The sequence below is a fragment of the Hyperolius riggenbachi genome, chromosome 4 (genome assembly GCF_040937935.1).
Source record: "Hyperolius riggenbachi isolate aHypRig1 chromosome 4, aHypRig1.pri, whole genome shotgun sequence".
NCBI classification, from domain to species: domain Eukaryota; kingdom Metazoa; phylum Chordata; class Amphibia; order Anura; family Hyperoliidae; genus Hyperolius; species Hyperolius riggenbachi.
Window position 1 is genome coordinate 334,661,598 of NC_090649.1, and position 23,333 is coordinate 334,684,930.

The 23,333-nt window shown below is 42.1% G+C and overlaps 1 protein-coding gene across 2 annotated transcripts in view; it reads right to left on the minus strand.

Moving 5' to 3' along the window:
- Positions 1-23,333, minus strand: part of SERAC1 (serine active site containing 1) — a 197,657-nt gene that overhangs the window by 58,446 nt on the left and 115,878 nt on the right. For both annotated transcript variants that reach the window (XM_068231859.1, XM_068231858.1), the window contains exons 10-11: positions 6,979-7,141; positions 3,263-3,413 (exon numbers count right to left, since the gene is read on the minus strand). In XM_068231859.1, the coding sequence (XP_068087960.1) occupies positions 3,263-3,413; positions 6,979-7,141 (314 nt within the window). The remainder of the gene's footprint in view (positions 1-3,262; positions 3,414-6,978; positions 7,142-23,333) is intronic.

The window sequence follows — 23,333 nt, forward strand, 5'->3', positions numbered from 1 at the left end:
TGCTCGGCATCTTTCTCTCTTTGCGGGTAGAAGGAGGGACAGAGGGAGGGAGACAAGAAGGGGCATGGAGAGAAGGAGAGAGAGCCATCCAGAACACAATGGGAATCCAGCTGAACATAAACAGAATGGGTTTAGGGTTTCACTGCAGGGGGCTTAGGAGGGGCAGCCCCAGGATAGCACTGTTGCCTTGAAAATGTATGTAGTCTGTTTGGTGATGGACACATATGACCCTCTACATTGAGGACCCTTGTGGGCCAGCCCAGTATGAGGGTGTTTGGGGGGGGGGGGGATTGTTTTAATGAAATAACTCCTGCTATTGGGCTTTTAAAGAGAATTTCATATGTATTCATTGGAGATGGCTCTGTGTAGGAATATCTTTGTCTTTTATACCTTTTCACAATTTTTTTGACTCTTTAGTCATCTATCTATTTCGACGATCTATCTCATAGTATTTAAGACAGAGCGATATCTGAACCCACAGATGTATCAATACAATAACAAAGAAATGCATGACTTCCAACTAGAAGGAATTACTTACTATTGACACAATACAATTAGTTGGAATACCTTCTGGAAGTTCATTTAAGCCCAAGCCAAGACACAAAATCTATGCAGGGGCAGGAAAGCCTGTTTTTAGCAGTCTTTCAAAGCTATGTTCTCTTTATCATTATAGTGAGAGTTAAGGTGGCCATAAACGTGTTGATCTGCCACCAGATAGACTATAAGATAGATCCCTCTCTGATCGAACCTGTGCACATACTGCAGACAGATTTCAGCATGATAACTATTGGAAATTGTCCTGGGGTGCAGTGTAGGCCTGCCCCCCCCCCTGTAGTGAGTGTTGAAAGCTCACCTGTCAGCTGGCACAAATCCTGGCCTCCTCCAGTGTCTTTTTCAATTGTCACTGCAAGCACCTGTACTACATGACGCCGTGATGTCACTACAGGCCCCTGTGTTATGAGGTACTGACACAGGTAGTAACAATTGAAAAAGACCCCAGGCAAAGGAGGAGGTGAGAATTCACTGTGGCGTGACAGGTGAGCTTTCAACACTCACTAGAATGGGGGGGGGGGGGGGGAGGGCACGATGACAGGAGTAGGCAGCCATGCTAGGATAACTTCCAAAAGGTTTCATGCTGAAATCTAGGAATTCTTTAGGAATCTGTTTGTGTGCATATTTTGTTATAAGATCTTTCAACACTGACAACAGGCAGAGGGGACACATACACTTGGGGGGACACCAACTGAGGGTCCATCGGTTGTTGGGAAATTGAACGCCATTACTGTCACACACTTGATCGATCAATTGCAACTGCGATTTTAATAGCATGCCCGACTGGTTTGGGCTGGAAATCAATCAAAGTGATCAATCAGATGGCTGTGTTGTGGTATCCATGTCTGCTAGATTCAATCATTATGATTGAATCAGTTTATATTGATGCTGAAAATCTAGTAATGTATTAGCACCCTTGTAGTGCTGCACTTCTGAATTTGATATATCATATTTTCAGACCATAAGACAAACTTTTTCTCCCCCAAAGGTGGGGTGGGGGAAGACTCCCTGCGTCTTATGGTCTGAATGCTACAATACGGCATGTGTGTTTGCCAGCAGCTGAGCCACTGAAGATCTGCTCACTCTCATCTCTCCCACGCTGCAAGCCTGAAGGTCCGCCCCCCATTCCTGTACCAGAAGCTCTGATCTATTCAGTGTTGCACACCAGATGCCGTTAGCATCGGTGAAAACATATAGAACGGAGCTGGGCTGTGGAGCTAAGCTGTGGAGCAGGACTTGGAGCACAGAGGGGGCATGGCTGTGGCAGTGCTGTGTCTAACCCTCCGTGAGGGCCCGTTTCCACTATCGCGAATCCGCATGCGTTGCCCGCATGCGGATTCGCACAGTCAGTACAAGTGGATGGGACTGTTTCCACTTGTGCGTTTCCCCGCACGTTTTTCTGTGCAGGAAAAATCTGCAGGGTAGGGCCCTCAGAATTCGCCTGCGTGTGGAATGCAGGCGAATCGCACGCAATGTATTTAATAGGGAAATCGCATGCGTTTTCCCCATGCGTTTTTTGCCGCGATTTCGCATAGGTATTAATGTTAATTTACACAGGCAGTGACATGGTTAATTTCGCATACAGCCTTACCTATGTGAAATCGCATGCGAAATCGCGGCAAAAACGTATGCGGAATCGCACCCGCATGCGATTTGCCTGCGGTGATTCGCCGGCGATTCCGCAACGCTATAGTGGAAACGGGCCCTGAGTAAACCGTTCAGTATGGTGAGGTCCGGGTCTGGATAGAGGAGGAAGAGAAGGAGGGCACAGAGTCCAGCCAGCAGTGTCACATCCCTCAGTCCCCTTTTAAGGCTGCAGGCAAAGTGACAGTGGAGAGCGGTGACTGCCCGGGGGCAACAGCATATGTGACCAGCTGACATCTATACCGGAAGCCACAGCGGGAGGTTGCGAACTCAAAGCAGCAAATAGTAATATTCCCAGCTCTAATTGCAATGTCTCTGATAGCTGTGCACCAGTATGAAAAAGTACAATACCTTGGATGCCAAAATGAGAAAGAATTCTTGCTGAGTGTAAATCCCAAACCCAGCTATTGATCCTAAACTCTGCTGCTGATTCCAAGGCCTGGTGCTGATGTTAAACCTCATTGTCCTGCCAGTAATTAGGTCCTATAAGCCTGCATACCTGCTAGTTTAAAGTGAACCTCCAGATTAATAATCTACTCAGCAGAACTGAAAAGGCTTGGTGTTTCTTTAACAACTGGGAGGGATGATCAGGACACAGGACAGTTGGAACTGTGTCTCATGCTCCCTGTCACCTCCTTTCAACCAAAAAGATGGCTGCCCCATGAAATCACAAACATTTGCCTGTTCTTTTAAAACAGGGTGGGTAAGAGATTATATTACCTATCTATTTTAATTAACATAACGAATGTAACTTAATGTCAGTATGTTTGTTTAGGCTTAAGTTCCTCTTTAAACTGCTACCTAGCTTTCCAGAGTTGGGGGGGAGGGGAGGAGGGTGTAGAGATTACTGTAAATAGGAGAAGCTCCTCAAGACGCCCCTGCACCATGGATGCACCAGGTTTAGTATATTTTTTTCCAGGTTTTTGAACTCTAAACTTAGGTTTGTCGAAAAATATGGTAATTCTGTAATTGGAAACTGTTAATATAAATACTGTTTCTCTTGATTCAACAATGGCATTGTCAGTTGGCTGACAGATCATATAAAAGTTTGATAGTCTACCCTTACCTTATTCTGTGTTGTGGGTGGAGAATATAAACACCATCAGGATACTTTTCAGTAATTGTTTCACGATCCAGATTAGCCAATGCCCGAGCAGCGTGTGAAGACTGAATAACATACGGTGATTTCATAACTTCAGCCAGGACTGAGACCCAACCTAAGAAACCAAGGCTGTTAACTTGAATCAAGAATTTTGTCTGTCTTGTTTGGATTATCCACAGAACTGAATGAGCAGCGAGAATTATGATTAAAGCACATCTGAACTGAGAGGGCTGTGGAGGCTGAGATATTAATTTCCTTTTAAACAATGCATATTTCCTGGCTGTCCTCCTGAGCCTCTGACTCTAATTCGTTTAGCCATAGACCTTAAACAAGCAGGCAGATCAGGTGTTTCTGACTGAAGTCTGACTAGATTATCTGCATGCTTGTTTTAGGTATGTGATTCATACACTGTTGCAGCCAAAGAGGTCAGCAGGAGAGCCAGGTATCTGGTAAAAATAAATAAATATGTCAGCCCCCATATCCCTCTTAGTTCAGGTGTCCTTTAAGCAGCATTCCTGGAGCTAGGTGCATAGCTGTATTAACTTATAAGCACAGTTATCCTTGATCTATATTGATATGTCAATTTTCTGTAGTATTACACCCAGAGCTGAACAAGAGAAGATTTCTAAGAAAACATATTGTATAGTATATAAAAAATGTATAAAAAAAAATGTGTATATTGAATTGACTCATGACTGTATTTGACTTAAAAAAAAAATGGAATATAAAAATGACATTTCTCCGTGTTTTTTAGATTCTGGTGTACAGTAGGTACAATCCATTACAACAGAAATACATTATTGCACCACTACTGGTGTCTATATTAACAATTATTAGTAAATATGAGATATTGGCCTCAATTCATAAAGCATTACTGCACGTGGTAATGTTGAAAACAGCAGACTTTCCTGAGCACTTACAAATGTGTCAATTCATAAAGGCTGTTACCGCATGAAAAACTGAAATTACCGAGCAGTGAGGAAAATTACCGACTTGGCTGTAGTTACCTCCAACACATGTCAATAAATTGTCAGCGAATGTTAATTCATAAAGCCTTCAACAAGCGGTAAGCCTGATGATAGTAACCGACACCTCTGGTGAGGTCTTAACAAGTTACCGACACCTCTGGTGAGGTGTTAACAATGCAAAGTGCTGGGAGCCGAAAGTCTTAGCAGGGAGCCGAAGTCTGTGTGAGTCATCTGTGCAGAGAGCCGTTTGTGTGAGTCATCTGTGCAGAGAGCCGTCTGTGTGAGTCATCTGTGCAGAGAGCCGTCTGTGTGAGTCATCTGTGCAGGGAAAGTCTGTGTAAGTCATCTGTGCAAGTCATCTGTGCACAGAGCCGTCTGTGTGTGTCATCTGTGCAGGGAAAGTCTGTGTGAGTCATCTGTGCAGAGAGCCATCTGTGTGAGTCATCTGTGCAGAGAGCCGTTTGTGTGAGTCATCTGTGCAGAGAGCCGTCTGTGTGAGTCATCTGTGCAGAGAGCCGTCTGTGTGAGTCATCTGTGCAGGGAAAGTCTGTGTAAGTCATCTGTGCAAGTCATCTGTGCACAGAGCCGTCTGTGTGTGTCATCTGTGCAGGGAAAGTCTGTGTGAGTCATCTGTGCAGAGAGCCATCTGTGTGAGTCATCTGTGCAGAGAGCCGTCTGTGTGAGTCATCTGTGCAGAGAGCCGTCTGTGTGAGTCATCTGTGCAGGGAAAGTCTGTGTGAGTCATCTGTGCAGAGAGCTGTCTTGTGTGAGTCATCTGTGCAGGGCAAAAGAGAGATATCGCCACACTGCTCTACCGCTCAATGGGCTGTGGTAATTTACCGACCTTCAAAGGCAGCTGGGAAAATCTTTATGAATTAGCACACAGACCGGGAAAATACTGAGTGCGGTATTTTCCCTCCCAAATTTTTTTAATCGCACTGATTTTATGAATCAAGGCCATTGTCTCTATACTCTATTGTATTGGATGATGAGTGTTTACAAGTAGCAGATCATAGCATACGATCATGTAATATATCAAAAATGCCCACAGTTTCATTTGTTGTTGTTGTTTTTGTTTTTTTTTACCATATGTGGACATATCAATATTTTATCTTCATTCAAACTGCATATTGGGATACACAACATCTGAATAAAAAACTATGAAAATTTGACTTGTCTTGAGGTACACAATAAACAATTAACAGACATTTATTTTTCAAAAAAATCATGTCAACAGCCCACACCTCTGTGTATCCCACTATGTAGTTTAGGCGCAAAGTTGATTTGGATGCGGGATCAGCTTTTAGACTTCTGTAGAAAGTATAATTAATTGGTGCCCTGGTGGGGAGTTGAGCACCTGATGTGTTGCTAGTAACCTACTCGACTACTTGATAATAATATCAAAACATAATCGACTACCTGATATTGTAGGGAACCAAGGAGCCAATTGTCTGTTTTGTAGATGATTGGCAACAATAGTGGTTGTTTTGGCATAGGGTGGTGAATGTTAGTGCTTGGCATTAGGTGGAGGGGCCCACACCTCTGTGTATATCCCACTATGAAGTTCAGCCCCGAAGGTGACTTTGGTGTGGGAATCAGCCTGTGTCTAATAGACAAATGTAGAAAGTATCGGTAATTGGTGCCCAGGTGGGGGTATTGGACGTTAGTGTTAGGCATTAGGTGGTGGGGGGTTAGGTTTAGGCACTAGGAGGTAAGGCTTCAAGTGAGAATCGGTGGCGGGTAAGTGCATAGTAAAGTATTGGTGATGTAAAATTTCCAATATTTTTAATCACAAAGTGGCGCCGCAATACATATTTGTAAGGCGTGCTCGAGCAAAATGCAGCTAAACACTTCACTCCTATGAATTTATTAACTCCATCCCATACACTTCTAGGTTTTTAACACATGGCTTGTGTACATTGGAGAGTCCATTAGTAGCATTTAACCTGCGTTTTTCTTTTTTTGTATGTGCATTTTGCAATTTTTAAAATCGCAGTGCAATGTTGCTGCAATGCATTTGCTTTAAAGAGTAACTGTCAGGCTGCAGAAGCTAATTTAAACCTCTATTCTCCTGTGTTAAACAGTTTAGAAGGAAGCTCAAAAGCCATTAGTGAAGATAAACATTTCAGTTACCTTTGATGTGTGCTTATCTTAAAGTCTGTTATAGACCCATAAAGATGCAAGCCGCAGCTAAACTGCAAAGCATTCTGGGGCCCTCCCCTCGGCTGCTAATGAGACGGTACAGGAGCTTCTAATCAGTCCAGCGCGAAGCACTGATAAATCTCGGGCAGACTACACTGCAGGAGTCAGCTATTGTTCCTAGCCACATGGCTCATTAATATTCACTGCACACCGTGTTGTTCAAGAACGAGCTTATCTGTGATCAGAAGCAGGCAGGACATGACGACACATTTGGCTTCACAAACATGGAGCCTGCCATGAGCTGTCAGGAGCATCTATCTCTGCATATACTATATACAAAATCTGTGAAATCCAAACGTGGACAGTGAAATGCATATGTAATGTAAGTACAGCCAATCTTTAGCTACTGATATATGTGTTTATTTTCTCTGAGACCTTATACCTAACAGCTCCTCTTTAAACCATTGCTGTTTGCTGTTGTTCGGTGCATGTAGGACAACCACTTAAGTGACAAAAAATGCCAGGAAGGCACTCAAATTTTTGAAACCAGAATGTTTGAGATTCTGTTACCTGAGTCCACAAGGTCTGAGTGCAGATGCTCATGAAAAGCCAGGTTCCCTATTATGCGCATTATTGTTCTCTGAATTTTTTGGGAGTGCTTACGAAGCAGAAATATTTTCTGCAGCAGCTGCAGGCCACCATTTGACACTATTTTGTCAGCATGAGCAGGGATCTGTAGCAGAGAAGAAAAGGAACTAATTTCAGTAAGATTATATGCGCACAGGATAGACATGATTATGGTAGGGATTAGATTGTGAGCCCCTCTAAGGGACAGTATATACTCTGTAAAGTGTTGGGGAAGATGTCAGTGCTACATAAAATATATATATATTTGGCGCAGTTGGTGAGCTTAAGCGCATTAAAGCGTAACCAAGAGCCCCTGTCACTGTTTTCCTGTTGTGTGCTGCAGCCCCTCTGTACTTATATATTTCTTATGGAGTCTGGGAACCTCCAGCGCTGCGTGCATGCTTTGCATAGAATTGCATCAAAAAATGTGGTTTGTGCTGCTCACCCCTTGGTAATTTATTTATAACTTTCCCCTGTGAGCGTGCATGACCACGCCCACCTCTAGCACAGTTAAGCATATAAATGAGCGGAGCTCATAGTTCAGTTAGTGGCTAGTGGAAGGTGAGGTGTTTTTAATTTCATTTCTCCCATTTAGTTGACCCTTGGGCTTTTGGTATGGTTCCCACTAGAACGCTGATTAAAACTAGCATTTTTGCCTGGTTAGAGTAGGACTCACCAGATTGGGGACACTTTGGCGCAGTTGGTGAGCTTAAGCGCGTTAAAGCGTGACCAAGAGCCCCTGTCACTGTTTTCCTGTTGTGTGCTGCAGCCCCTCTGTATATATATATATATATATATATATATATATATATATATATATATATATATATATATATATATATATATATATATATATAAATACACATATATATATATATACCGTATATAAACACACACACACATATATATATATATATATATATATATATATATATATATATATATATATATAAACATATATATATATATATATATATATATATATATATATATATATATATATATATATATATATATATATATATATATATATATATATATAATATGCAGGAGAACAGAGGCGCCAAAAGGATAAAAGGAAGCTAAATGAGCTTAAAAACCAAATTCTTGGTGAATAGAGGAGGTAGTGGTGGACTTACCTCCTCCAAGTAGACACACAACGACTATAGTAAACACAGTCAATATATTTTATTTATGAACTCCAAATATGCAACGCGTTTCGCAGGTTTGATCCCGCTTCATCAGGCAATAACAACGGAGCAACAGCATATGTGGTCAGTAGAAGAGCCAGGGACCTCTAACAGAGGTGCCTGGCTCTTCTACTGACCACATATGCTATTGCTCCGTTGTTATTGCCTGATGAAGCGGGATCAAACCTGCGAAACGCGTTGCATATTTGGAGTTCATAAATAAAATATATTGACTGTGTTTACTACAGTCGTTGTGTGTCTACTTGGAGGAGGTAAGTCCACCACTACCTCCTCTATTTACCAAGAATTTGGTTTTTAAGCTCATTTAGCTTCCTTTTATCCTTTTGGCACCTCTGTTCTCCTGCATAATATTGAGTCCACCCTGGGTGGAAGGTTGAACCCCTTTTTCTCATCTACAGAGAGCGACTTCTTATTCCTGAGTGGGGTCAGAAAAATCTCCCCACCTGCCTTTACAGTGGTTGCCTAATGTTAACCCTGGTTTGTGAGTATTAATATTTACTCTATCTAGTAACCATTTACCAGTACATATTACACTATTGGGGCTCTTGGTGTTCCTTGTTTTTATATATATATATATATATATATATATATATATATATATATATATATACATACATATATATATAAATATTGGGACATCAACACAATTCTAACATTTTTGGCTCTATACACAAACACAATGGATTTGAAATGAAATGAACATGATGCGCTTTAACTGCAGACTGTCAGCTTTAATTTTGAGGGTATTTACATCCAACTTAGGTTAACGGAGGGGCGTAGCAATAGGGGGTGCAGCGGTAGCAACCGCATCGGGGCCCTTGGGCCAGAGGGGCCCCGAAGGGCCCTCCCTCAACTACAGTATTAGCTCTCTATTGCTCCTGTGCTCATAATAATCACTTCTATAGATACTTTGAACAGTGGAAATCATTAGCAGACTGTTCCCCATCCCTTCCTTGCACCTCTGACTCTGTAGTTGAAATTGGCAGGTTTTGGTGCACCGTATCAATTGCTATGTATAGAGTGCTTGGGGGGCCCCATTGTAAAACTTGCATCGGGGCCCACAGCTCCTTAGCTACGCCACTGGGTGTAGGAATTACAACCGTTTGCATATGTGCCTCCCACTTGTTAAGGGAGCAAAAGTAATGGAACAGAATAATAATCATAAATCGAACTTTCACTTTTTAATACTTAGTTGCAAATCCTTTGCAGTCAATTACAGCCTGGAACGCATGGACATTACCAGACACTGGGTTTCATCCCTGGTGATGCTCTGCCAGGCCTCTACTGTAACTGTCTTCAGTTCCTGCTTGTTCTTGGGACATTTTCCCTTCAGTTTTGTCTTCAGCAATTGAAATGCATGCTCAATCGGATTCAGGTAAGGTGATTGACTTGGCCAATGCATAACATTCCACTTCTTTCCCTTCAAAAACTCTTTGGTTGCTTTTACAGTATGCTTTGGGTCATTGTCTATCTGCACTGTGAAGCGCCTTCCAATGAGTTCTGAAGCATTTGGCTGAACATCAGCAGATAATATTGCAGGAAATACTTCTGAATTTATCCTGTTACTTTTGTCAGCAGTCACATCATCAATAAATATAAGAGAACCAATTTCATTGGCAGCCATACATGCCCACGTCATGACACTACCACCATGCTTCACTGAAGAGGTGCTATGCTTAGGATCATGAGCATTTCCTTTCCTTCTCCATACTCTTCTCTTCCCATCACTCTGTTACAAGTTGATCTTGGTCTGTCCATAGGAAATTGTTCCAGAGCTGTGAAGGCTTTTTTAGATGTCGTTTGGCAAACTCTAATCTTCCCTTCCTGTTTTTGAGGCTCACCAATGGTTTACATCTTGTATTCACTCTGGTGAAGTCTATTCTTGATTGTTGACTTTGGCACACCTACCTCCTGGAGAGTGTTCTTGATCTGTCCAACTGTTCTGAAGGGTGTTTTCTTCACCAGGGAAATAATTCTTTGGTCATCCACCACAGCTGTTTTCTGTGGTCTTCCTGGTATTTTGGTGTTGTTGAGCTCACCATTGCATTTCTTCTTTTTAACAATGTTCCAAACAGTTATTTTGGCTACGCCTAATGTTTTTGCCATCTCTCTGATGGGTTTGTTTTGTTTTTTATTCCAGCCTAATTATGGCTTGCTTCACTGATAGTAACAGCTCTTGGGATCTCATCTTGAGAGTTGACAGCAACCAAACATGTTAGAATTGTGTCGATGTCCCAATATTTATGGCCCTGACTGTATGTATATATATATATATATATATATATATATATATATATATATATATATATATATATATATATATATGACTGTACTGTATATCTTAATTACAGTGGTAGAAATAATTATTTGATCCTCTGCTAAATTTGTACGTTTGCACACTTGCAAAGAGATGATGGATAGTTTGTAATGTTTGTACCATGTTTCCCCTGGAAATAAGACAGTTACTTATATTTGTTTTTGCTTCGAAAGTTGTGCTAGGGCTTATTTTCAGGGGATGTCTTATATTTCTATGAACACACAAGTTCCTATGCTGTGTTTCCTATTGTCTTCTCTACTGTGCCTCCTCTTATGCTGGATCCATCTCTTGTGTGCCCTTGAGTCCCCCTTGAACATTTTCTCCTGGTGTCCCCTTCTGTCCCTGTGTCCTTCATTATCCCCTGTCCCCCTGTGTCCTGTGTCTCCCTATGTCCTCTGCTGTGTCTTCTGCTGTTCACCATGTCCTATCCTAAGTACAGCAACTTGTGTTTTTACTAGATCCGATGGTCTTGCAGGCAGGACCATGGCTCTGTTATTGGGCCACTCACTGCACTTGCTGTGCAGCAGTAAGTCTGCAATGGCTGAGCAGCAGTGAGTGCAGTGATTGGCTAAATGATGGAGCCATACTGTTTCCCTTTACTGCCACTAGGGCTTACTTTCGAGGTAGGGCTTATATTTTGAGCATGCTCAAAATTCCTGCTAGGGCTTACTTTTGGGGGATGATTTAACAAACAGGGTAGTAGTTTCATTTTAATAAAAAAAAAAAAAAAAGATAAAAAGAAAATCAACCAAAAATCCAGAAAAAGACACAGTGAATAAAAGTTATACATTGTATTGCATGTCATTGAGTGAAATAAGTATTACAGCACACAGATTACAATCAATCAATTACAGATACTGATCTGAATTCATTGTGTGCATAAAGCACACCTGTCCACTGAATCATGTCTTTGCAAAACAACCTCTCCATCACCATGGGCAAGAACAAAGAGCTATTGTAGGACCATCATTCGTCTTTGGTCTGTAGCTCCTTGCAAGGTCTAGCCTAAAGGAGGCCATACACTTATAGATTTGCAGCAGATTCGACCATCAGACAGATTTCTGTCAGATGCCTGTCAGGTCGAATCTGACAGGAATCTATCTGATGTGTGCCACATACTAGGAACAGATTTCCAATAGATTTCAGAATGAAATCTATTGGAAATCTATTGAAAATCGATCTAAAGGCATTACTGCACCATTAGATCCAATGCAACTCTATGGGCCATCGATCTGCTGCCAGCAGCAGATCAACCTAGATCTTCCATCCTGTCAGATAGATCAAACCGATCAAAATCGGCCGCAAATCGATCTAATGGGGAATTTGATAGAATCGATATCTGATCAATCAATTCTACAGAATCGATCGATCGATGACTGAAATCTACCAGTGTATGGGCCCCCTTATGGGGTGTGGATGATCATGAAAATTATTAAGGATCAGTCCACAACTACTTTACATGGGAGAAGCTTGTTAATGATCTACTGTAAAGGTAGTTGGGACCACATTCACCAAGAACAGCATTAATAGCAGACTACGCCATAATGGATTGAAATCGTGCAGCACTCGAAACTCCCCCCCCCTCCCCTGCTCAAGAAGGCACATGCAAAGTTCTGCCTTAAAGGATACCAGAGCCCAAATTAATATGAGAAATGGTGGGAACAAGCATCTAGGAGGATCAGAGGGGCAGAATGTAGAACAGGGGAGTGGTGAGTGTAATAAATATTTGTTGGTTGCTATTGGTAACAACACTACACCTTCGTTCGGCACCATACCACAGGAAGTGTGATAACTCGACACTCATCACAGCAAACAGCATAGGAGATAGAACTTAGACGTTGTCAAAGGTTCAAGAGTTTATTTGTAAAACAAATATACAGCTGTATATGTAAAAAAAAGGAAAACCGAGAGCCCAATATAGTGTAGTAATTATTGACAATTGAATATGGTGAAACGAGTACAAGTTTTATACTCACAAGCCAGGGTTACCTCCAGGCAACCACTGAATAAGCAGGTGGGGAGATTAACCTGTCCCCACTCAGGATTAAGAAGTCGCTCTCTGTAGATAGAAGAAAGAAAGGGGTATCCCCCTCCACCAGGGGTGGATATCAATTGTAACGTAATGTCGAACAGAGGCGCCAAAAGGATAAAAACAGTTCTTAAAAAGTTTAAAAGTGCTTAGGAGGCAGTGGCGGACTTACCTCCTGCAAGCAGACACAAAAACCATGTAGTCAAAACAAGTTAAATGTATTGGCACACTCCAGGGGTTTTTGCAACGCGTTTCACAGGTTCACACTTGCTTCATCAGGCAATAGGTTATTGGAGTGCACAACTGAGGACAGAGGTACAGATAGGTGTATATTAAGACCACATACATGAGTACATAGAATAAGTAGCATAAGTGTATTTAACTGGTTATGAATTACTTCCCCCCCTTCCCCCAAATAAACACAAACACTATTATGGATAATGTTTAATTCATAACTAGCTAAATACATTTATGCTACTTATTCTATGTACTCATGTATGTGGCCTTAATATACACCTATCTGTACCTCTGTCCTCAGTTGTGTACTCCAATAACCTATTGCCTGATGGAGCGGGTGTGAACCTACCAAACGCGTTGCAAAAAACCCCTGGAGTGTACCAATAAATGTAACTTGTTTTTAATACACGGTTTTTGTGTCTGCTTGCAGGAGGTAAGTCCACCACTGCCTCCTAAGCACTTTTACACTTTTTAAGAACTGTTTTTATCCTTTTGGCACCTCTGTTCGACATTACGTTACAAATATACAGATGTGTTCATCAGCAATCTTATATCTTTGTTACATGTTACCTCCCTTGACAAAGCAAATGATCTGTTGAATCTTATGCGTTTCATGCAGACTTGGTCTATCCCTAGTGATGAGAGACCAGGCTTTCTCTTTGTTACATCTATGCTAGTTGCACTTAGGCATATATACAGCATACAGATAATGTAGAAGGAAAGTAGAAACAGGAGTGAGAAGTAAAGTGATAAGTGAGAAGAAGTCCCCTTCGGAGCCCATATTGGCTATTCTTATACTAACCTCTAAAGAGTTAAATGTGACATCATCCCGCAGGGATGATCCAGTCCCCATCGCATGCAACTGGCTGATAATAGCATGTGATGGATGACCCTATCCGCACCTACTCCGATGGGACAAGCCAAATATGGCGTTTCCTCTACTTGTACCCAGAAATGAGGTAAAATGTTCCCTGGATATTGTTTACCTCAATGTTTAACCTTTGTTTACAGTAAAGGCTGCTTGGATGTCTGTACATCGTGGACAGATAAGGCCTCTGGCCTTGCGTAGTTAGAAGCACACTGTTCTCCAGGGATTCTAGAAATCCTCCTTAAAGGGAGACTCTCTGCAAATCAAGTCTTTTAATTAAACTCAGTTAAAGTAACTGAGGCCTACGAATTCAAGCATATCATACTTCAATTCTAACAGTGAGCATCAGGACAGCTCACCAGACCTGCTCCCCCCGTCCCCCATCTGTGGTCAGGTCATACCAAAATATTTGGCATCAACTCTAACATCTGTATTTGGAGGAAGAAAATACTGAGTATAACTCAAAAAACACCATCTCCACAGTCAAGCATAGAAGTGGAAACATTTTGCTTTGCAGCTGTTTTTCTTCTAATGGTAGATGACAACTACAGGACACCGCATTGAGGGGCCAATGAACCTAACATTGTGGATGAGAACTTCCTTCCCTCAGGGAGAATGAGGTCTTTACCTCCTTTTCTTCCCACTAATGGAGCTTCCTTTTGGTGGTCTCTGATTGCTGCTGCGATGTTATTTTTTTTATTAATAAAAGATTATGGATTTTATTATGCTCTACCCCCCCCCCCCCCTAAATTGGCCATAGACTGCAATCCATACATTACACTAACCATACATAGGCATTAGCCTATGTATGGGATCGCATTGTGAGCCGTTGGGAGGGGTAGTTAAGTGACAAGGTTGTCTCCAGTACAGCACTGCACTAGACTGCAGTGCTGTATACCTATTTTCTTTTTTTTTTGTTACTTTACAGCCTGCCGGCTCCAACTGCAGCTGGCAGGCTGATGACGAATCCCGCCTTGTTTACTAACGGGGAAAGTGTGCATGGGTGTTCCCTGCTAATCTCTCCCACCACCATTTGACACCAATCGGTGTTAGGCAGTCCCCAGAGAGCCACTCTCCTACCGCCCATTGGCATCAGGTAGTTGGGAGAGAGTTAAACTGAAGCCACTCTGACCATACATCTACCTTTGCATTGGAGCACAAGTTAGCTTGTATTGTGGTGGGCAGGCAGTGGCATGACTACACTCTAATAAAGCTAAGACAGCCTCCCCTCCACTGCAAATTATGGTGGGCAGCTGGAGGGCATGGCTGAAGTTGCCTCTTGTACTCTACAAGTATATTCAAACAGCAACCAACCATACCTGTGGCAGCCTTCGCAGAAATGGTGGTAGAACCTATGTCAAGTTTAACATTATAGAAAATCAAACTTCCGTTAATTATGTTTTGCATCCCCAATCACAGGCAGATATCCAACCATTACACTAAGCAAGTACCATCAGAAGGACTGACAATCCAAGTCACAGTTATGGTCTACCAAAAGGACTGGTATTTAAGTTTTAAACCCAATTCCCAGAATTCCATTTATGTTCACAAATGTACATATTACAGTGCTGCCCATAATTATTCATACCCCTAGCAAATTTTGACTTAAAGTTACTTTTATTCAACCAGCAAGTAATTTTTTGATGGGAAATGACATAGCTGTCTCCCAAAAGATAATGAGACAATGTACAAGAGGCATTATTGTGGGGAAAAAACATTTCTCAGCTTTTATTTACATTTGATCAAAAACTGTTCAGTCCAACATTATTCATACCCTTCACAAACTGTCACAGTCTCTGGGAAAATCCAAAGTTATATACCATTCCAAATAGTCCACGCTGTTCTAAAGCACCCTAATTACACTGATTAATTGGGAACAGCTGTTTTAATCAACTCAACAGGAGAAAAACAGCAGCTCTCTGCAGTTGGTTTGTGGACAGTCATGACTAAGACAAAGAAGCTCAGTGAGGACCTGAGGCTGCACATTGTGGCTGCTCACAAGTCAGGAAAAAGCTACAAGGCCATTTCTAAATGTTTAATTCAATATTCACCTTGGAAATTCAGTCGTGGCTACCTGGATTAGGCAGCACTTGCCGGTGCTCTTTTCCTGCAGGTCCACCACTCCTGCTGTCTGTACACTGCAACACGGTAGAAAAAGGCACTCCACAGGCTTCAAACTTTCGTTTGTGGTTTATTTGAGCATGGACACATACATGTTACGGGTCACCTGACCCTTCCTCAAGTGTACCATCCCACACACCTCCACCCTATATATAGGACTGCCCACCCAGGAAGTCCCACCCAAGTTTATGACCTAAATCATTAGCACACAGTAATAGACAATATATACAATCCTATACAGGGAACTACTATACCGTCTACCCTGCAATAAATTGTGGAAGGATCATCAATGTTTCCCGCAGCATATGTAATCCCACCAGTAATCCCACCATTCTCTGACCCATACGGGTCAGAGAATGGCTGTCAGGGGTAAGTTTAATTGCAATACAACCTATGTGGTTTAAGCATTAAAATGCCCTTGCAGGCTCGTATACGTGGGTGAGACCACACGCAATGTGAAGGTCCGCATCCAAGAGCATAAACGCAGTATTGCTGAGGTCCGTAAAAACCTGGAAAAAGGGATTGAGAAACAGAATGTCCCTGTGGGTCGACATTTTGTACAGGCCGGACATACTGCTTCTCAGCTGAGGTGGATGGTGTTAGAGTCTGTCCCACCTCTGAGAAGAGGGGGAGACAGAGACAAGGTATTGCTCCATAAAGAAGTGGAGTGGATAAGGAAACTAGATTGTGTTAGCCCAAGGGGCTTGAATGAATATGTTAGTTATAAGTGTTTTCTGTGATTTTCTTACAGGAAAGAATAACTGGTGGGATTACATATGCTGCGGGAAACATTGATGATCCTTCCACAATTTATTGCAGGGTAGACGGTATAGTAGTTCCCTGTATAGGATTGTATATATTGTCTATTACTGTGTGCTAATGATTTAGGTCATAAACTTGGGTGGGACTTCCTGGGTGGGCAGTCCTATATATAGGGTGGAGGTGTGTGGGATGGTACACTTGAGGAAGGGTCAGGTGACCCGTAACATGTATGTGTCCATGCTCAAATAAACCACAAACGAAAGTTTGAATCCTGTGGAGTGCCTTTTTCTACCGTGTTGCATTTCTAAATGTTTTCAAGTTCCAGTGGCTCCAGTGCAAAGTGTGGAAATTCTCAGAGGACGTGGTTGGAAGCCAAAAGTGACACCTGTGCTGGCCAGGAGGACAGTGAGAGAGGTGAAAAAGAATCCAAGGATCACCACCAAGGCCATCCTAGTGAATCTGAGCTCTGCTGGTGGCAATGTCTCAAGGCAGACAATCCAACGGACACTGCACACTGCTGGGTTCCATGGATGCAGACCAAGGAGGATGCCACTTCTCCAGATAAGGCACACAAAAGCTTGCTTGGCCTTTGCAAATGCTCATCTGGACAAAGAAGACTTCTGGTCTTCCATGTTATGGTCAGTTGAAACAAAAATGTAATAGTCACAATGATGTTTCCTTCATTTGGCATAAAAAAAGGAGAAGCCTTCAACCCAAAGTACATACATGTCATACATGTTGGTGGGAGATGTCGTACATGTTGATGGGAAAGAGCGATACATGAGGATTTTCAACAACAACATCAGGCAGTCTGCAGATAAACTTGGCCTGGGGGCACCAGTGGACATTTCAACATGACAATGACCCAAAACACACAGCAAAAGTGGTGAAGAAATGGTTAGCAGACAACAACATTCAATATTTTGGAGTGGCCCAGCGAGAGTCCTGACTTGAATCCAATTGATAATCTGTGGAGAAAGCTAAAGATCAGGGTGATGGCGAGAAGACCCTCCAACCTGAAAGATTTAAAGCTCATTGCTAAAGATGAATGGGCAAAATACATGTGGAGACATGCAAAGAGCTGGTATGCAATTATAGGAAAGGTTTGATTGCTGTAATAGCCAATAAAGGCTTTTTTATTGATTATTGAGACGGGTATGAATAATGTTGGACTGGACACTTTTTGCTCAATTGTAAATAAAAGCTCAGAATTTTTTTCCCACAATAATGCCTCTTGTACATTGTTTCTTATCTTTTGGAAGACACCTATGTCATTTCTCATACAAAAATTACTTGCTGGTTGAATATAAGTAACTTTAAGTGAAAATTTGCCAGGGGTAAGAATAATTATGGGCAGCACTGTATATATTAGTTCTAGAGTGATTCCTTTGGGAAAGTCACATGATTCAGAGATTTGAGCACATTGTATAAAGCTGCCAGCAGAGTGGGAGTGTCTTCCTCAACAGCAAAGCAGCTCCAGTCTCAACCAACACCGCTAAGGATAGGGAGCTCAGACCTGAACAACTCAGACTGTGTGCGCAGCCTGGGAGTACTGATTGATGGGAAATTAAGCTTCAGGAATCAAATCTCAGCTGTTGTGAAACATTCCTTCTTTCACCTAAGGAATATTGCAAGGATTAAACACCTAATTCCTTCAGAGGATCTTCCAACCCTAGTTCATGCCTTCGTCACATCAAGGTTAGACTACTGCAACGTCCTCTACACAGGCCTGCATAAGAAAGACTTACGCCGCCTGCAATTAGTACAGAATACCGCCGCAAGGCTGTTAACGAGCCAACCCCGCCATTGCCACATAACACCAACCCTGAGCTCACTCCACTGGCTACCGATAAAATGGAGAATTCTGTTTAAGATTGGCTTACTGACATTCAAATCCTTGCACAATCTGGGCCCTGGATACCTGAAGGACTTGTTGCAACTACATCACACCCCCCACAATCTTAGATCAAAAGGACGTAACACCTTGGTCACCCCCAGAGTCCACCTCAAAACCTTTGGAGACAGAGCCTTTTGTCATGCTGCCCCTACACTTTGGAACTCCCTGCCACACCCAATCAGGACAGCCCCATCCCTGGAAGCATTTAAGTCTAAACTGAAAACCTACCTTTTCAGTCTGGCATTCATGAACATCTGACTATCTCCTCTGTAACACAACCCAGCCTAAAACCCTGTATTAATCTGAGACACAGCTATGCGCTTTGAGTCCTATGGGAGAAAAGCGCTTTACAAATGTTATTGTATTGTATTATTATTGTATTGTATTCCTCTGCACAGAGCCATCATCTGACCATAACAGGGTTGAAGAGGCGCCCAGGGTAGATAAAACTTTGTTAAAAGCAAAATAAAATTAGAAAAAACAGGTGGCTTACCTCTCCAATGACACTAGTGAAAAACATAGAGTATTTTGGCTATATACAACTGGCACCGCTACTAGCCCGAGGAAGTCGGCTCGTTCCCACAAAACAGATTGTTTGAGCTAAAATTAATAAAATAAAAAAAAATCTACACTACCTTTTTTTTTTGCTAGCGTCATTCGAGAGGTAAGCCACCTTTTTTTTCTAGTTTTATTTTGCTTTAAATGACCACAGGCTTACACCCCCTAGCGCCCAGACTATGATTTATAATTCAGTGTTCTGCAGCTTTATAACAGCTCACTGCAGAGCCATACAACTTAGCACACAAACGGATCTCCCCCTTTTCTGCCCACCAACAGAGCTGCCTGTTGGTTGGTTTTGATTGCTGCTCTGAGTAGTATTGTCTTTTTAATCAAATATATATATATATATATATATATATATATATATATAATTTTTCTTTTTTTTTTAATAAAATTGTTTATTTTTCTTTTATATTTACCCTTCCACTCTTCCTCCCCCCCCCAATATCCAATCAGTGATCACCTCTTATAGGCATCAGCCTATGAGAGGGGATCACATTGTGGGCCACTCGAGGGCACAGCTTTATCACAAAGCTGTCCCCTTTCAGCGCTGCGCATAGATCGCAGCGCTGTAAACAGTAAAAAAAAAAGCAGTTTTTTTCCTTCTATCAGCCTGCTAGCCGCGATCCCGGGCTAGTAGGCTGTTTACATAACTAAAGCGGGGATGCGCGCGGCATTAGGCGGTCCTGGGGCTGCCACCTTCCCGACGCCTATAGGGGTTAGGTGGTCGGGTAGGGTTTAACAAAGTTTTATCTATCCTGGGCACCTCTTCAACCCTGTTGTGCTACTTTATCTCCCCCTCACCGGGTGGGTATGTTTTTGGACTACAGTGGATCAGCCACCTGCAGTCCCAATCTCTTTTTCTAAGAGTGCAATCTACCTTCACCCAGCCATTCCTGGAGTGCCTGAGTGGCAATGGAATTAATTTCTCCACCTGTTTCATGTGGTTGGTTGCCCCTCAGTGCAACCTAAAGTACAGACCAAAAGTTTGGACACACCTTCTCATTCAAAGAGTTTTCTTTATTTTCATGACTATGAACATTGTAGATTCACACTGAAGGCATCCAAACTATGAATTACCATATGTGGAAGTATAGTACATAACCAAAAAGTGTGAAACAACTGAAAATATGTCATATTCTAGGTTCTTCAAAGTAGCCACCCTTTGCTTTGATTACTGCTTTGCAAACTCTTGGCATTCTCTTGATGAGCTTCAAGAGGTTGTCACCTGAAATGGTCTTCCAACATTCTTGAAGAATTCCATCAGAGATGCTTAGCACTTGTTGGCCCTTTTGGCCTCACTCTGCGGTCCAGCTCACCCCAAACCATCTCGATGTGGTTCAGGTCTGGTGATTGTGTAGGCCCAGTCATCTGGACGCAGCACCCCATCACTCTCCTTCCTGGTCAAATAGCCCTTACACAGCCTGGAGGTGTGTTTGGGGTCATTGACCTGTTGAAAAAGAAATGATGGTCCAACTGAACGCTAAACCGGATAGAATAGCATGCGCTGCAAGATGCTGTGGTAGCCATGCTGGTTCAGTATGCCTTCAATTTTGAATAAATCCCCAACAGTGTCACCAGCAAAGCACCCCCACACCTCCTCCTCCATGCTTCACGGTGGGAACCAGGCATGTAGAGACCATCCGTTCACCTTTTCAGCGTTGCACAAAGACACGGTGGTTGGAACCAAAAATCTCAAATTTGGACTCATCAGACCAAAGCACAGATTTCCACTGGTCTAATGTCCATTCCTTGTGTTCTTTAGCCCAAACAAGTCTCTTCTGCTGGTTGCCTGTCCTTAGCAGTGGTTTCCTAGCAGATATTCTACCATGAAGGCCTGATTCACACAGTCTCCTCTTAACAGTTGTTCTAGAGATGTGTCTGCTGCTATAACTCTGTGTGGCATTGACCTGGTCTCTAATAGGGGCTGCTGTTAACCTGCGATTTCTGAGGCTGGTGACTCAGATGAACTTATCCTCCGCAGCAGAGGTGACTCTTGGGCTTCCTTTCCTGGGGCGGTCAGCATGTGAGACAGTTTCTTTGTAGCGTTTGATGGTTTTTGAGACTGCACTTGGGGACACTTTCAAAGTTTTCCCAATTGTTTTGGACTGACTGACCTTCATTTCTTAAAGGGACTCCGAGCAGTGCAGAAACTATGGAAAAATGCATATCATTTTAAAGCGCTCTTTCTCCTCTTTCCAATGATATATAAACCGCCACCCTACGCCTTTTAATTTTCGCTATTTTCACGATTGAAATTGCCGCGACCGCGATTTCGATCGCGAAAATAGAGAAAACTAAAAGGCGTAGGGCAACGATTTAGGTGTCGGCAGAAAGAGGAGAAAGAGAGCTTTAAAATGATATCCATCAAGCCATAGTTATATTGTATTACACAGGGCGACTTTTTGTCAAAGTCAGCAGCTGCATTCAGCAAAATGGAGCTGCTGACACTGGGGAGAGTGTCGTCCTGTGTAATACAATATAACTATGGCTTGATGGATATCATTTTAAAGCTCTCTTTCTCCTCTTTCTGACGACACCTAAATCGTTGCCCTACACATTTTAGTTTTCTCTATTTTCGCGATCGAAATCGTGGCCGCGGCAATTTCAATCGCGAAAATAGCGAAAGTTAAAAGACGTATGGTGGTGGATTATATATCATTGGAAAGAGGAGAAAGAGCGCTTTAAAATGATATGCATCTTTCCATAGTTTCTGCACTGCTCGGAGTCCCTTTAAAGTAATGATGGCCACTCGTTTTTCTTTACTTAGCTGCTTTTTTCTTGCCATAATACAAATTCTAACAGTCTATTCAGTAGGACTATCAGCTGTGTATCCACCTGACTTCTCCACAATACAACTGATGGTCCCAACCCCATTTATAAGGCAAGAAATCCCACTTATTAAACCTGACAGGGCACACCTGTGAACTGAAAACCATTTCAGTTGACTACCTCTTGAAGCTCATCAAGAGAATGCCAAGAGTGTGCAAAGCAGTAATCAAAGCAAAATGTGGCTACTTTGAAGAACCTAGAATATGACATATTTTCAGTTGTTTCACACTTTTTGGTTATGTACTGTACTTCCACATGTGTTAATTCATAGTTTGGATGCATTCAGTGTGAATCTACAATGTTCATAGTCATGAAAATAAAGAAAACTCTTTGAATGAGAAGGTGTGTCCAAACTTTTAGTCTGTACTGTACTTATGTGAGTATAATTGTCTTAACATATTTCCTCAAATTTTGGTGACATTTTGCGCTATTGGGTTCCCGTTGTCTCTGTGTTTTTTTTCCAAGGTACATACTCACCTCTTATTCCCATTTGATCACCTGACCATAGCCTATTTCTCCCACTGCTCCCTCCTATGCATCACAGGTGGTTTGGCAGGGGGCAGCTATGTGTTCCCAAGAAGAGACTGGCTGTCTCTCTCTCCCCTCTTCCAGGTCTTCTCAGCTTACCTCATGTTTAGGTGATCATGGGAGAGAGAGAGAGGTGTCTAGACAGCTTGTAGACTGCTGTTTAGTCCATTATAAACATTTGCATTAAATAAAAAATATCTTCATCTACCATTTATACTCTGTTATAAGTCGACTGTGTATAAGGCAGCCAAAAAAATGTAGCCTCTTAAGCTGAAAGTTTTTGATGACTTAATAAGTCAACTCAGGAAAGTGTGCTATTAAGTGCTTAGCTCCCCAATTGCAGCCATAGCACCCTGTGGCCCCCAAGTGCAGCCATTAACAAAGCCAGTAAAGGCAGAATAGTGCCTCGTAATAACAATAGTGCCTCATTTAACTTACCTGGGGCTTCTGCCAGCCCCTTGCAGCCTTCCTGTCCCGCACCGGTCCTCCACGATCCTCAGTTCAGGGTATAAGTTGTCCCCTATGATTTACTTCAACAAGCCTAAATTTCTAGTCTTATAGTTTAGTATATACAGTCCCTAGTCTGTAGGAGAGAGTTGGGGCTTTATACTGACAGAAATGGTAAGGGCAACTAAAGCTAGAGGGATTTATTTCTTTTTAAGCAATACCAGTTGCCTGGTTATCTTGCTGATCTTCTTTATCTAATACTTTTAGCTATAGAAACTAAACAAAAATATGCAGATCAGGTGTTTCGGACATTACTGTTAGAGTTAACAAGATAAACTCCGTGCTTGTTTCAGGTATTTCAGACACTACTGCAGCAAAATTGTTTAAAATAAATAAAGCAGCCTCCATATTGTCCTCACTTCAATTGTCCCTTAATAGCTGATAACAGTTTACAATTAATGAACAAGTAACAAAGCACTAATCTGAGC